Source organism: Larimichthys crocea, chromosome VI, assembly GCF_000972845.2.
Source record: "Larimichthys crocea isolate SSNF chromosome VI, L_crocea_2.0, whole genome shotgun sequence".
NCBI classification, from domain to species: domain Eukaryota; kingdom Metazoa; phylum Chordata; class Actinopteri; family Sciaenidae; genus Larimichthys; species Larimichthys crocea.
In genome coordinates, this window is record NC_040016.1 from 5909689 (window position 1) to 5926255 (window position 16567).

Sequence of the window (16567 nt, forward strand, 5' to 3'; positions counted from 1 at the left end):
ATTGATTAGGCTCAATGTTTTATAGCGGTTTATTTATTTGATGAACCTAGATGATCAGATAAACATGAGAGACATACCATAGACTCTTAGCAGGGAATGTATCATCCATTATTCAAACCTTCCCTTGTATATTTGTATCCTAATTTTCATTTTTGAAACATTTTTCTACATCATTGTAGAAATGAATGAAGGTCAACAGGCCATGATTCAGATGTTTCCTTTCAGAGACTACAAGTATACAAGTAAGAAATGAACACAACATGGAGGTCGGATGAGACATCTTTGCACATTTTATAACATTTACATTTAGAGGACCCAAAAGTGAGTCATGAAGTCTGATCATAGATCATAGATCAAAGTAGTAGTAGGATGCAGTAGTAGGATGTTTCAGCACAAACAGCCCTAAAGTAAAGGTGAAAAAATATCATCTGACTTATATATAATGGGTGCTTCCATTATTTTGTCCACCCCCCTGTGTACACCATCACAGGGCCACATTGTGTCCAGCTCAGCCGTGGTACAACGATCCCTCCGTCAACACATGGCAGTCAGAATTTATCGAGCGGTGGCCAATCAGAGCGCTCCTTTTAGGGCGAGCCTCCGCCGCGCTCAGCCAATCGGAGACGCGGAACAGGACCCGTGCCTCCGAGTTGTGCTGCGATGCTGTCACGTGACGCTTGGAACAGGAATGCCAACATGGACCCGTGGCAAGGACGGGATGTGAGACTGCTACGACAATAACACGACGGAGGCAAAAAGAAAACACGAGAACAGAAGAAGCCATCGACGGCGCTACTTTCCTCCACCGAACTACACACGGTAGGTCGAGCCAAATGTCCCGGATCCTCTTGCTCCAATCATCCGGAGAGACGGAGGAGTATAAATAGAACATTTTTTGACCCAGCCGAACTTGAGACTCGTGGATTCCTGTACAGACGCAGTTGTATTCAGGCGGATTGCCATGTTGTACTCCCGCTCCTCCTTCACTCTCACAGTCAGAGCTGCTTCTCTCCCCCCTGACAGCGGTCGTTGGTTCGGGTTAGTTTTGTGCTGGCCGTGCGGGAATGGGCGCGTCAGTGCGGGCCGTGTTTACCCAGAGAGCGCGCTGTGGAGAGTGTGAGGCCCTGCTGCAACATGTGCCTGGCTGACGGCGTGACAGTAGCAACAAACAGTCTTTACATAAGCTAACGGGGGCCTCTGGGATATCTGGACTCTGGGTTCAAACTGGAGGTCTGCGGACCTGATGGGAGTCCTAAATATACCAACCCACCTCCACCACAAGCAGCTAATTAAAGTTGACAGAATCATTTTCCATTATATTTCTATATATATATATATATATCCGTTTTGTTAAATAAAATAAACATGTTCTATGCATGCCCTTATATACTATATAACTAAATATGATGTAGTTAGGTAAATAAGAGCTGAACTAGCCTACATAGTATCAATACTAGAAGATTTTTTTTATACCTTTTTAAGACTTTTTCCAGAATATATATATATATATATATATATATCTTTATATATATATATATTATATATATATATTATATATAAGGCTCAGGGGGGAATAAACCTTGAAGGAGAGCCTGTGTTTGACAGCAAAAATGTTATTTTTAATGTCAATGTGGTCGGCTTTAACTCTGTTAACTGTGTCAAGCTGGTTCGAGGTTTGATTACTAACAGGGCCAAACTGGTAAAATGGGCAAGTCCCCCAGGTGCCTTAGCCTTTCAGGACTACAAAAGCCCCTGTTTTGATAATTGGCTTAATTCCAAATTTGTTACACTAACACTAACGGTGGCTAATACATCATGAAAGTTACAGTTTTTTTAGCACTGTCGAGGGGACCTGAAATGTTTTAATGTGGTCCTCAGTTGTATTTAAGTAAATGACCACAAATGACGTGGGAATAAGCTGGTTGGTTCATTGTTGGGTTGATACTTGGATCCCCGGATGTGTGCACATCTGCCAAAGATTCAATATATGATCAATATTATTATTTATACATATTTGGTGGAATTGTATCATGACGGGATGGACAAACCAAAAAGTCTAACCACTTTCACTGGCTTGCATGTTGTATAGCATGACTGAATGTCTGAGTTGTTGCTTGACAAGAATGCAGTTCAGTTGTTCTAATTGTTTTTTCAGGTGGTTAAACAGTGAGTCCTTTTAGACAAATCATCCCCAAATCCCAAATTCTAACAACAAAAGATCCTTTTCTGAGAAGTAGTTCTTTACTTTCTCCTCCAGGCCTTTGATATGAATTTTTCCAGTCTGCCCTTTGTTGTTTATTACTCTCTGCTGGAGTGCAGCCACAACGTCCAGCAGTCTATATTTATTATATATTTTTTTGCACAGGCTGCTGCTGCAGGGTGCACGTGCAGCATGACAGCTCTGCTTATTATTATTTGTGGGAAGCCATGACGATGAATATTTGCAGCTCTGTGTTATCGGCTGTCAGTTCTGTGTTATTATTTCACAAGATTGTGTTGTCCAAATTAATAATTCTAAGCAAATTTTAGTCAGAAACTAAAATAACGAGTTTGTTTTGTAATTATTTTACAGTAGAACAGCTGTCTCTAAGAATATAGCAAACCAACTAAAAACCTTTTCTAGTTTAGCCCAGGTGCTGCTGAGGTAAATAAATAGCTCTTCATGCACTTTTACTTTCTGCTGGGTAATAAAATCCAATCTCAATGTTGCCTTTGCAGGTTTTTGTGATCACACCTCTGGATAGTGTTTCCTCGACATCCTCTCTCTGCGTTCGGCCTGGATCAATGGTGTCTCTCAGCAGCAGAACGCTGAGTTTGGAGAATGACCTGTTCAGGGACAGCAGCAGCAGCAGCCTGTTCTCCCTCAGCCTAGGAGACGGAGCTCGCAGTGAGGGAGGCAGTTTGGCCTCCTGCGACAGCCCCGAGGGCGGGGAACTCGGGGCTACGCACACCTCCAGCCCCGGAGAGGAGGAAGATGAGGAGGAGGAGGAGGAGGAGGAGGAAGATGAAGACGACGGGGCGCATCTACATATTTTTCTCGGAGCAGAGGAACCTGCCACTCAGGAGCTGCCAGAATTCCCATTCCACCCCTCTTCCCCATTCTCCCCGACCCTGGAGGACATCGAGGAGTTCTTGAGGGAAAAGATGGAACTTGTCAAAGAGGGGCTGCTGACCCCAAAAGAGGAGGCCTCCCCTCTACCATGCAGTGACTCTCCATCGTCCACTGCCCCCCCAGCTGCTTCCTTAGAGACTTGCAGTGACCCAGGGACTAGTGCCTCCCAATGCACTTCCAGCCCAGACACCCCTCAGAATGAGCAAAACAGCCCCAGCCCAGCTGACCCTCCCCACTCTACCCAAGTTAACCCCTCAACACCCACCTTAACCCCGCCCGTGCTCCTGGGCGGTCCGCTGGTTCTCCAGCTCCAGCCCCTACCCCTGGCCCAGCCTCAGACCCCAGCAGGCTCCCCTCCCGGTGCTCAAAACGGCATTTGGCTCACTCATCTTGTCATGGGGCTCCAGGGTGGAACAGGACAAAATCTCACCCTGCTTGCCCCACAGATACCCTCCACCCCCACCACCTTGTTATCTCTAAACAATGGTGATACCAAGATAGCTGACCAGAAGTATGTGAAGATCGCCCCACTGCCCATCACTATGAGGACACTAGAGATCACAGGCGTGACTGGGGTTGGGGGCAGTGGTCTGCTGAAGGCTGTGGCCCCCCGGGTGAACAGAGTGCCGCCTACAGAGAGGGTCCATAAGTGCTCCCACCCAGGCTGTGGGAAGATGTACACCAAAAGCAGCCATCTAAAGGCTCACTTCCGCCGACATACGGGAGAGAAACCCTACACATGTAGCTGGCCTGAGTGTGGCTGGAGGTATGTGATGTGTCCCGTACCGGAATTTACAGTAAATCCTTTTAAGATCAAGATTAAAAGGATTCCAGCAGGTTTTGGATAGATTTTGATGTTGATGCAGGGGTTGATGCAGGGGCCTGCACTGATTGGGCAAGTTGCATCGGGGACTAGTGAGATGATGAAATGTGATCCAGGAGGTCCAGTTGGTACAACAGCAGGTTAATCAGATGCCAAAACACTGCACAGGTTTATAATACTATTAGGCAACTCTAGAACTTTATCATAGTGACAATCATTTTATCCTCTGCCTCAGTGATTCATCTACCTGGAATGTAGATTGTAAATATTTGTGCAGCAAAGCGCCTTTATGGACGATTCACATTGAGTCGCACCAAAAGTTGAGCTGGGTTCAACTTTTTAGCCATTTTGAGTACAAAGAACATAGAAAGCAAAAGTTTCTCATAATGCTAACACTATATTAAGTGTTAAAAGGCTGGTACCACTATCCAAATGACTTCACAAAAGTCCTAAAAAACTAGTTTTAAGAACAGGCCTGCAGCTATTGAGGATTTTAATTATCTTTTCCATTCATCCTTGAAGGACCAGTGTGTAGCATTTAGTGGACATCTAGATGCTGATTGCAATCACCTCACCTCACCCTCTCTTTCCTAGTGTTCCATGAAACATGTAGAAAATGTGAGAAGGCCCTATCTAAAGCTATTGTTTAGTTTGTCCATTCTGGGCTACTATAGAGACATGATGGACTCCATGGAAGAGTTCCAAGGTAACAGAAACATAACAAGATGTTTATACACCATATTCTGCGAATAGAGCTCCCTAAATCACCCCAAAACCTAAACACACTGCACCTTTGAAGTATATTAAATGTCAGAAAATAGAAAACATGGTAGGTGTGAATGGTTGATCCAACAATCAAAGATATGTACTTTAAAATGAAAATCTTTGACTGATTAAATTATTTAATAGATTAATCAGTTATCAGAATTGTTATTGAATCATTTTTTGACAGATCACATGATGACTAGAACAGGAACATGAACCCATGTGAACACACTTACCTGCTAACATTATTGTCCATTAACTCGATTCATACATTTCAAAACATGTCTTTCTTTTTAGCATGTTGGAACAATTTTACATGAGCAGCCACATGTTCATTTACAGAAGATTGATTTTTAGCAAGTTACACACAATAACAATTGAGCATGCCTCAGTTAGAGTCTCGTTCAACTTTCTCCTTTCCTGTCCTTTGGTATGCTCTGTGCTAGTTTGTCTGTGCTGGAATAGCAATAAAGTTTGAAGATGATCAAAAGATCGCTGACATACACTCTCCAGCCATTTGATTAGCTACACCTGTACAATCTAATATGATCTAATGCAACAGCTCTGCCATGAATTGTACTTTTATGAAGTTTAATAAGTGGTAGTGGTCGTGTTGTGCAGGAGTGCATTATATTTAAATGTGTTTCTAGTATTATGGCCCTAGGGTGGCCAAAATATTAGAAACATGCCTCAATATAATGTAGTCCATTTCAACACTGCTTCAAATTTTGCTTCAAACTACTGCTTCAACATATACCGCAGCTTATTGCAGTGTATGATGATGAACACATTAGTTTACAGTACAGTGAGCAGTACGCTGAGATTTCAGCCACTTATCAATGATCATTATGGGTGAACTGGCTGATGTTACTGTGTTCCTCACTCCACGCGTCTGTTCTTGTGTCACTAGGTTCTCCCGATCTGACGAACTATCCCGTCACCGCCGCTCTCACTCCGGCATCAAGCCGTACGAGTGTTCGCTGTGCGAGAAGAAGTTCGCCCGCAGTGACCACTTATCTAAACACACGAAGGTCCACCGTAGCTCCAGGCCCAGCAGGATTATCAGAGCCACTGTGTGACACCCTCAGCTGGCCTAAACCCCTGCCCTGCACCCGCCCACCTAGCTATCCTGACTTTGACCAGGCAGTGGAGGGGGGATTCCAGGACTCCCTCAGGACTTTTGGTGCTTCACAAGCAGAACTTTCAAAAGAAATCTTGAGAGCTGGCTGCTGTCCCCTTATAGTTTCCTCCCTTTCTCTCCTCCCTGCTGTTTATCTTTCACTGTCCCTTCTGAGCAGCTCGTCTTACACTGAGCGAACGACCACCTCAGGAAAAAGTCAGCTGGAAGTGGATTTCCTGGCCTTCACACACACATGCAAGACAAAACACATGACAGGAGACAGTCTTACAGAGGCCCCTCAAGCTACCAGGTGCTGTTGGAAGTAGGGTGGTGACCAGTAAGAGTAATCTCCTTTCTACTTTTGGAATCACCCTCCTTCCTCAAAGCCAAAGGGTCCACATGCATAAAGCTTCCCAATGTTTTTGTACGTTGCTAAAGAAAAGAAAATTGTGTTTATGTGGCGTCGCATTTATGCCGCACTCTCTAATCATAAGGTTTGCAATGGACAACGAAATAATGATTAAAGCAACAAATGCTCCTGTGAGATTTTCAGAGTTACAGTTCAGCCTGAATTGAACACATGACTCCTGACGTTAGGAGCGAACGCCGAGACGTTTTCGTCAGACTAAACTCGTGGCTGAATTTGGCCGAGCTGAGAAAAGCTACCGACGTGTTTTGCATCCAATCCTGGCCTTTATTGCATTCGTCCAATCACGTTCCACCCTGTTTTGACCCGTATGCCTTTTCTCAGCCCCACTATGCCCTAATCTCTATCGATGCCTTTGTCCATATCACAAAACCTTACTTGATCCTACTGTTATCATATGACTGCTCTTATTTAACTGTGATTCTGAACTGGGGGTTGCCAAACCAGAAATCCCTGTTCTGGCCCTGTGAGAGCATGAAAACAACATCCTCGGTGCGTGACAGTTTATAAGCTCTTTGTTCTCTGAATCTCTTGAAATCGTGTAGCCAACTTATATGGCTAGAAAACTACTTCGGCCTGTATGTCATGTTTTGGCTCAATGGTGCAAAAGTGATGTGAAACACTGCTCTTTCTTCTTTACAGTAGCAGTTACTGTAAAACATTTATCTGATGGTTATAGCAGCAAGAAAAGCTAATAGGTTAAACAGCTGGAAAGGCAGCTAACATCTATTCAATCATCTGTATTAGCATACTCAATATAATATGTACTGAACGTGTACAGCTTGTAGCCTTTATATATATACATATATATATAAATGTCTTTTTTTTATCAAAGAGGATCTTCAATCAGTGCATTAAGCTATTCAGTCGTGTTTCTGGAGAGGTTTTTGGTCTGTTGTGTGAGTTTGATTGTAGCGTGATCAATCTGTGGAATGTCAGACTGATTATGGTCTGGGATTTGGAGTCCCACTCTACCTATTTACAAACCATTAAGCTGAGTCTGCTGGTCTCAAGTGCACTTGTGTTAGTGGAAAGTGAGAAATGGTCATTGTGCTCTTATGGCAGTTCCATAAAATGTATCGGAACCGTAAAATGCCAAAAAAAAAGAAGAAAGAAACCCAAACGTGTTTTCTGAAGAAGGTTAAACTGCGCTGTGCAGTTTAGTAGTTCAGTCACAATCATCATTTATTCTTTGATCTCAACTTGGTGCTTGTTGACCTATCAGTGCTTCACACGAAGAGACTGTATAACTGACAGCGTAACGCTTCACATAACTGGATTGTCTCTGTTGAAGCAGCAGACACTTTTATACTTTACAAACCGTTAGGCTACCAGCAATCTTAACTTAGCTCGAGCAACATTGGTGCTTTTGGATAGACTGATGTTAGCATTTTCTGCATGTCATGTCGTGGTGCACAGCCACAATTATGCTCTCATATCTTCATCTCTTAGGATCATGGACACGTTAGGTCTCACTCTTTAAAAAAAACCAACCATGCTTAGTAGTGTAGAAACCCATTTAAAGCAGACAGACGGGCAGACATGTTTATCCGTCTACACCAGAGCTGTCTTTGTGTCTGAGCCTCCCCAGGCTGCTTCTACTGACCTACATCCAGACCTGTATTCCCTAATCATCATCATCCAACCCTCTCTCTCTCTCTCTCTCTCTCTCTCTCTCTCTCTCTCTCTCTTCTCTGTTTCTCTCACTGTCCTGTCTGTGTATCTGGTTGAACACAGGCTGTAATTTTTTGTTTTGTTTTGAATACCAGAAATGCTATTTTCCTATTTGCAAAAATAAAAAGCAAAAAAAAAAAAGAAAGAAAATACTGAATCTTTTGCTTCTGTGCGTCATGTGTGATGAACAGTGATCAAATGGTGTGAAAAGTTTTATTTATTTTTTTTTTAACCGTCATTACCATTTAACATAATGATTTTTGGAATGCTATAGTTCTGTTTAGCAATCTGCCAGTGAATGAATCCAACAGTAATTAAGTGCATAAACTCAACTACTGTTGTAAAACTGCAGACAATATTTTTACATTACCAATGAATCAAACAGCTAGGTGTAAAAGGGGTTGTTCATCGATACTGACAAATTATCATGCTACTCTGCAGTTTCCATCAGCCTCTTTTAGCTTGTTTTGGTTGAACATGGAATAACTTCACTGTTTTGGCTCTCTGATATCATCGATCTTCAATAGCAGCAGGAAGTAACTGACTTTATGCTACATGCCCTGCACTAAACTGAAGGTAGTAACTAGCTGTTGATCATAGTAGAGTCAGGTATCTCCCTCAGGAGTTGGTGGAGACCAAAATAACGCTAAAAATAGAGTGACTCCTGGCTCACTAACTGGCCAGAAACACATGCGCCCTCATTAATGTTTTCAGTTTGTGTTGTTGTCCTCAGGTGACCCAGAAAGAAAAAAAGAATCAGTTTACATTTTGAGCCAGTACCTTTATTTAACAACCCCATTACAAGTTACTGTGTAGATTAAAGTTGCTTTAATGATCACATTACAATATGTTTGACATACAACCTTAATGGCTAACATGTTAGCAAACAGTTGCCTAGTTAGAAATCGAGCAGACTGACTGGAAGCTAAATTAACATTTGGAGTTATGTATCAGGTAATTCAAAACAAGTCCATTAATCACTCTTTCTTTCAGATATGGCTTGGTCTTTACGAACTTCTGAGAAATACAACTCTTTTTTTAGCTGCTAAATGCTCCCCTGTGTCCACAAGCTACAGTAGTTGCTAACTGTGTCTGTCTGCTGTTTGGTGCTGAGCAGGTAGTGTTCAGTGGGTTTATCAAAACTGTTTTGAATGGAGGAGCTGCCCGATACAACAGGAAACAACGCTGATTAGGACACATAGACTTATAGGTCCAGTGTGTAGGATTTAGTGACATCTGTGAAGTTGGAGATTGCAACAGATTGAAAACCCCTCACCTCACCCTTCTCTTCCAAGTACTTAGGGTGGCCTTTAAAAAATGGGCCTTACTAAGAGCCACTGTTTGGTTTGTCTCTTCTAGCCTGCTGTAGAATTTATAAAGAATGAAAACATACTTATAAATATTTTATTTCTGCCATAATCTGCAAAGAACCCCCCTAAATTTTACACAATGGACATTTAAGCTTTAAGTAGTAAATCTTTGAGCTTAAAAAACCTAAACAATGAGGGGAACTGGAAAGTCAAGTGACTCAAACGGCCTCTTTCACTTTCATTTCATTGCTTATATAAAATGTTGAATAGAAGAAGAATTAAATGTATTTGAATTGCTCTTAATTTAATACTAATAAACCAGCAACATTTTCAATTTCTTCGACCAACCTGATTCAAAAAAGCAGAAAATGGATCTCCAAGCTTTGCTTTTTGACAGACTGTTGTCTTTTCATTGTGTCTCTCTATTAATTTACCCAATGATTGTCTCAGTGAAATGACACCCATCTGAGTCTGCAGCACTGAACAGGGATTACAGAACAGAAGAGTGGGTGGCGGGATAACCACATCAAGGCCACTTCAGTGAGCCTCTGAATAATAAGAAAAATGCTGCAGGCAGGTTTCAATCCTGTAATCATTTTCCAATAGTGATCTGACTGCTGCAGTATGGTGCAATATCTATAAGTGCAACACTCTTGAAAGCAGAGAGGAAGCTGCAGCTCTGTCTGCACGGATATCAGCCTGGAATTTCTGGCTGCTGGTGCCTCCCAGTTGTGTTTGGCGAGGCGGGAGCACTCAGAGGAAACTGCGGCTAGCTTCAAAGCCAAAAAAAAAAAAAAAAAATCAGTGTTGCCTCCTTTCCCGCTATACACTCGTTCACACTCTGGGATGCTTTCGCTAATCTGAGATGAAGTGATCCGCTAAAGCATCTGATTCCTGCCGTGCTGGATTGATTCATAAACTGTAGCTGAGACAAGTGAAAATGGGCCGGAACAGGAGAACACAGGGAAGCAGGGGGTTTCCTTTTAGAAATGAAATGTGCCCGCAGGCTGTAATGTAATAAGAGGAGCTGACAACAGATGTGATCAGAGGTTATTGTACAACAGAGTACTGTACTGTCTTTAAAGAGGAACACTGCTGCCATTAAAAAGCTATAGATTTCCTCTGATAGGTGACAAGAACATCTCCCTCCTGAAGCTACAGAACAGAGAGGAATGTTGTTATTCTGTTTCAGTGGATAATCTGAGGTTGTTCGTTTGTCAGTTAAAAGAAACTTATTTTGAGATTTATGAAAAATGTTCTCCTTCCTTCCTTTATTGCTTCTTTCCCTCTTCCTTCCTCTGTCTGACCCAGTTGGAAACTAAACTAAAGTCATATAGGAATCAGAAAAGCAGCTGGAGAAACGCTTAAAGCTGCTAATAAATATGTTTTACATTAACGGTGGACCCAATGATGATGTGCAATTTAAAACAAACTAGCCTGCAGTTAATTTCAGTTCTATGAAGCATCTTTTATCTTATTGTTTTGTTTTTATGGTCTGCAACTTTACGGTTTTGGTTCAGTCTCACTGTTCTCATTGACCTGGTTTTCAGCAGCAGTGGGGCAGCTGTTTTCTTTTTTTTTTTAGCAAAAAAACACTGATTAAAACCCACTGCATGCTCTGTGCCCAGCACCAAATGGTAGACAGGTGGTTATCTGGTGAAGAGTCGGACATTTCCCTCAGAAACTGTGCAGACCAAAAACAAATCTAACAGGTGAATATTAGTCGATCTTCAGACTCCAAATGAACAATGATATTTTGTTTGTTTTTTGCTAATGTCAATATTGTGTTTACAGCTTCTTTCACTTCCCCATGTAACTTTTAAGTCTTGAAAAACTATAGGATTAAGCCAGACACACAAGCCCTACAACTGTAATCTAGAGTTATACATTAAGTAACATGACAACTAGTGAAAGTAATACTCATGTAGGTTACAGTGGATTCAGTCATTTCTGTACGCCTTTACTGTAAATTCTCAAGTGCTAGCTACCAACAAATCCACAGTATTTCTATGCAAATTCTAAGCACACTGCAGAAGACGTTAATCTAAATACTGTAGATTTCTCCCTCGGCTGGGATGAGTCACTCAGCCAACAAGTCAATCCAACACCTCAGCTCAACATAACTCACCCTCTGCTCTTTGACTGCATCGTATTAAGGGCTGAATAGAAAGTCAGAATCGTAATAGGACTGATAAGTGACTGCATACAGGTCATACAGGAAGCTTTTCTATCTGCTGCTGTGCCCAAAATACCTCCTAAACGTATGATATAACGGTGTGCTTGTATTTATGTATTTATTTAATCTCTGTTATCATGCTTAAAACTGACATTAGCAATATGTTTAATCTGTGTGCACACCAGAGCTGCAGGCGGCTGGTTAACGGTAATGTGACATCGCTGTGATATGCTGCCACTTGGTGGTTAATCTGAAAACATACTTACAGTTTCTACTGTATGTGCCTATAGAGAAGATATTATTTTATGTTGCTGATGACAATCATGAACAGAAAATCCCTACAATGAGCATTATCATGTTGTATGATTCTGTGTTTTGTACTTTTATTGTAGTTTTATTGTTTACAGATTGACCCTGCATGAAGAAATGTAACATTTTAAACTGGAAGGGAAAATGGGATAAAACAAGTTATTATTAGTCTAAACCAGCATTCATTTTGGGCAGAGCAGTGCATAACCATGATATGATATGTGAAATCATCTTCCTAATCAAAACAGAAGAAAACTAAATGTTTTTACCAGTTTTAATAGGAAATTAGAGGCTAACATTACTCAAAGAACTCCACTGTTAAGCTCAGATACAATGTGACTCTCTTTCTTCTCATGAACCTGGACCTGACATTGACATAAACATTGGCCTCAGTGTGTTTAATGTAGGGAGGTGATTGTGCATCATCGTCCCCATCGTCGTCGTCTTCTCCCGCTTTATCCGTTATCGGGTCGCGGGAGCAGCAGCTTCAGCAGGGAAGCCCAGAGAGACATAGTCCCTCCAGCGTGGCCTGGGTCTTCCCCGGGGCCGCCTCCCAGAGGAACGTGCCCAGAACGTCTCACCAGGGACACGTCCAGGAGCCATCCTCACTAGATGCCGGAGCCACCTTAACTGGTTCCTCCCGATGCGGAGGAGCAGCGGTTCTACTCTGAGCTCCTTGCGGATGGCCGAGCTTCTCACCCTATCTCTAAGGGAGAGCCCAGCCACCCTGCGAAGGAAGCTCATTTTGGCCCCTTGTATTCGCGATCTGATTCTTTCGGTCACTACCCAAAGCTCGTGGCCATAGGTGAGGGTAGGAACGTAGATCGACTGATAAACCGAGAGCTTTGCCTTTCGGCTCAGCTCCTTCTTCACCACGACGGACCATGCAGAGTCTGCATCACTGCAGAAGCCGCACCGATCCGCCGGTCAATCTCCCGTTCCATCCTTCCCTCACCCCGAGATATCTGAACTCCTCCACCTGAGGCAGGATCTCATCCCCGACCCGGAGGCTGCACTCCACCCTTTTCCGGCTGAGAACCATGGCCTCGGATTTGGAGCTGCTGATTCTCATCCCAGCCGCTTCGCACTCGGCTGCAAACCACTCCAGAGAGAGCTGAAAGTCACGCTCAGATGAAGCCAACAGGACTAGATCGTCCACAAAAAGCAGCGACCCAATCCTGAGGCCACCGATCCGCAGCCCCTCAACGCCCTGGCTGCGCCTAGAAATTCTGTCCATAAAGGTTATTGTTACAAGAATTTTTTTAAGAAGAACCTTTGAATAAGGAGGACTGGATTCAGAGTATCAAAGTTTAAGTTGAATTTATTATTCTTGTACAAGAGGGAGCATTTAACAGTGCAACACACAAGAGGGTTACAGAGAAAAGGCTCTCTGAGGAACTCAGGTGGTTCTTATACAATTCTTTCTCAAAATGGGCTGTCTCGGACATCTTCCCTTTCCATCTTTCCTTTAATCTGTCTCTCTTGTCCTTGAACAATTTTTAATTACCTTTCCCTGCCAGCTTCAGCAAACACATGCTAGATAAGGGAAGTACACAAGATATGCAAAAGACAAAATACACACACACCCTATAAGAGTTAAAACATCTGCAGCCCAGTACAATCCTAATTTTTATAACAGTTATGAACAGAACCGATGACAAAGGGCAGCCCTGGCTGAGTCCAACTCCTACGGGAAACAGGTCCGACTTACTGCGGACCAAGCTCTGGCATCGAGAGTACAGGAAGCGGATAGCCCGTATTAATGGGTCCGGAACCCCATACTCCCGAGGCACCCCCCACAGGACCCCCCAAGGGACACGGTCGAACGCCTTCTCCAGGTCCACACAAAGCACATGTAGACTGGTTGGGCGAACTCCCATGCACCCTCCAGGACTGTGCTGGGGGTATAGAGCTGGTCCACAGTTCCACGACCAGGACGAAAACCACACTGCTCCTCCTGGATCCAAGGTTCGACAATCTTGCGGACCCTCCTCTCCAGAAACCCCAAAAAGACCTTCCCGGGGAGGCTGAGGAGTGTGAGCCCCCTATAGTTGGAGCACACCCTCCGGTCCCCCTTTTTGAAGAGGGGAACCACCCCGGTCTGCCAGTCCAGAGGCACTGCCCCCGATGTCCATGCGATGTTGCAGAGACGTGTCAACCAAGACAGCCCCACAACATCCAGAGCCTTGAGGAACTCCGGGCGGACCTCATCCACCCCCAGGGCCCTGCCACCAAGGAGCTTTTTGACTACCTCAGCGACCTCAGCCCCAGAGATGGGCAGGACCACCACGGGGTCCCCAGACTCTGCCTCCTCAAAGGAAGACGTGCTGGTGGGAGTGAGGAGGTCTTCAAAGTATTCAGTGTTGACAGTGCACTGCTTCCCCTGCCTGAACCGCTAGATGGTCCAGAACCTCCTCGAAGCCGTTCGAAAGTTGTTCTCCATGGCCTCACCGAACTCCTCCCACGCCCGGGTTTTTGCCTCTGCAACCGCCAAGGCCGCATTCCGCCTGGCACGTCGATACCCATCAGCTGCTTCAGTTGTCCCACAGGGCAAAAAGGTTCTGTAGGACTCCTATTTCAGCTTGACGGCATCCCTCACCACCGGTGTCCACCAGCTGGTTTGGGGGCCGCCGCCGTGACAGGCACCGACCACCTTAAGGCCACAGCTCCGGTCAGCTGCCTCGACAATGGAGGACTCAATTTCCCCTGCCTCACCCGGGACGTGAGTGAAGCGCTCCCAGAGGTGGGAGTTGAATCTCCGTCTGACAGGAGATTCAACTCCTCAGGAGAAGTCCAATAACAGAACACTGCTTGGGTTCAGACAGGGGGGCCGTTCCTCCCAATCACGCCCCTCCAGGTCTCACTGTCGCTGCCCACGTAAGCATTGTGCAAAGTTATTATAAAAATGGCTGTTGCCACGAGGCAACATTGTAGCATTTTGAATAGTCCATGGGGACTTGGTTTGGGAACCGGAGGGTAGCTGGTTCAAGTGTATAGCATGGCCGGGTAGGAGGGGTGCCAGTTCACCTTCTGGGCACTAACGAGTTTCCTTTAAGCAAGGTACTGAACCCTTAACTGCTCCCAGGGCACCACTACATGGCTGCCCATCAATCCACATTTGCATGAATAAAAATCCCTCATCAAGGGATCAATAAATCTTTAAAACCTGTGCACGTGCACTTGGGTGGCAACCACTTCATACCATTACCATAGCGTCCCTGCTGGCGCCTTTCCCCCACAGAAATGACAGGAGGCAACAAGTTTTGGCGGAGAAAGGCCTAAAGGTTTGGGGCCCAGGGAGACTCTCTTTTGGGTCTCAAACTGAAAAGGTTTGGTGATCCCTGATCTCAACTCTAATTTGTATCAATTGTGGCCTTCTTATTGGTCAGATTTGATTGAAAGGTGTTTTCTGGGCATTTTGTCCCAGAGAGGTAGCTAAAATTAGCTGCACCGGATTTGGCTTTTATTCTAAGTACACATCAAAAAATCCAGAAAGCCTGATGGCCTGGGAGGTCTGTCTGGACTGAAGTCAACGAGCAGGTCAGAAATGCAATGAGAAGCGAAACCATTCAGTGCTAATGAAATGATTACAGTAATGAAGTAATGTTTGGCAGTGTGTTATCTCTGCTTCTATATTTAAATGAGTTTGAACTTTCCTGTTTGTCTGGATAAACCAGCACAGAGAGAATTACAGTCGCGTTGTTTAGATGAATGAATAAATTGTTTCTCAGAATCCGCTTGTAGATAGTAGGAGCTGGAATAGCCTGCCACCTGGCCATCATCTATCTCACCCACAACACATCAGACTTCTCACAGAACACTGACAGGTGTCACCTCCAGAAATTCCTGATGATACAGCCATTGTTGAACATGTATCCTGAGGAAACGAGCAGGGGTACAGGAAGGTCATTGCAGACTTTGCTGACTGGTGTGAGCTCAACAATTTTCATATCAATCCCAGCAAGATGAAGGCGATGGTGATAGACCGAGAGAGACGCCTTACTGCACTGGTGAACATCAAGGGATTGGATATTGAAACACTGTAGGCACATACAAATACCTGGGTGTTCATATCAACAACAACTGGACTGATCGGAGAACACAGACATCCTGTACAAAAAGGTCAAAAGTCGCCTTCACCTGCTGAAGAGAATGAAGCCATTTGGACCTCTGCTGGGGAGGTGGAAGCACAGAAGGGCAGAAAAGACTTAAACTGGTTAAGAAGGCCAACTCTGTCCTGGATTGCTTTCAAGACTCCATAGAAGAAGTGGGAGAGGGGACGATGTTAGCAAAGCTCATATGAATCAAGAACAACTCCTCTCACCCCCTGCATGACACTGTGGAGGCCTTAAACAGCTCCTTCAGCAACAGACTGCTGTTTACACAATGTCAAAATTAGCGCTACCACAGGTCCTTCATTCCAACAGCTGTCACCCTGGTGTTAAAGAACACCAGCATGACTTACGTCGGTTTAATCACTTTATATTTTTATACTGTACAACTACTGTCTAGTTATATCATTTCATATTAGTATCTATCTTTTATTGTATGTTATATTTTCCTATATATTTATCTTATCCATCTTCTCCAGGCATTTTTCAGTTCCCTCTTGTGAACAATCTGCTACCTAAGTATGAATGCACACGTTTGTAAGTTATTCTTTTCATGACTTAATACACAGGTGATAATAAGATTTTCACCAAGTTAAATTATTTGACACTGCACCCATTCATTTATTTACTTTCTTCTTCTTCTTCTTCTTATTGTTGTTGTTGTTGTGTACTTAACTGTTGTACATTGTATCTTTTTATTGTCTTTATATGTTTTCATGTTTTTATGCAATCATTATGA

The 16567-nt window shown here is 43.8% G+C and overlaps 1 protein-coding gene across 1 annotated transcript; it reads left to right on the forward strand.

The window, feature by feature from the left end:
* si:ch211-117k10.3 (Krueppel-like factor 15) lies at positions 1-6197 on the forward strand. The gene is made up of 3 exons (XM_019267245.2): positions 1-819; positions 2719-3878; positions 5611-6197. The coding sequence occupies exons 2-3, from the start codon at positions 2785-2787 to the stop codon at positions 5777-5779; spliced, it is 1263 nt and encodes a 420-aa protein (XP_019122790.2). The 5' UTR covers positions 1-819; positions 2719-2784; the 3' UTR covers positions 5780-6197.
* Positions 6198-16567: the final 10370 nt, after the last annotated feature.

Coding starts and splice junctions, on each gene's coding strand:
- si:ch211-117k10.3 (XM_019267245.2), top strand. CDS start 2,785: ATGGTGTCTCTCAGCAGCAGAACGCTGAGTTTGGAGAATGACCTGTTC. Junction 3,879..5,610: donor TGGCCTGAGTGTGGCTGGAG/GTATGTGATGTG, acceptor TTGTGTCACTAG/GTTCTCCCGATCTGACGAAC.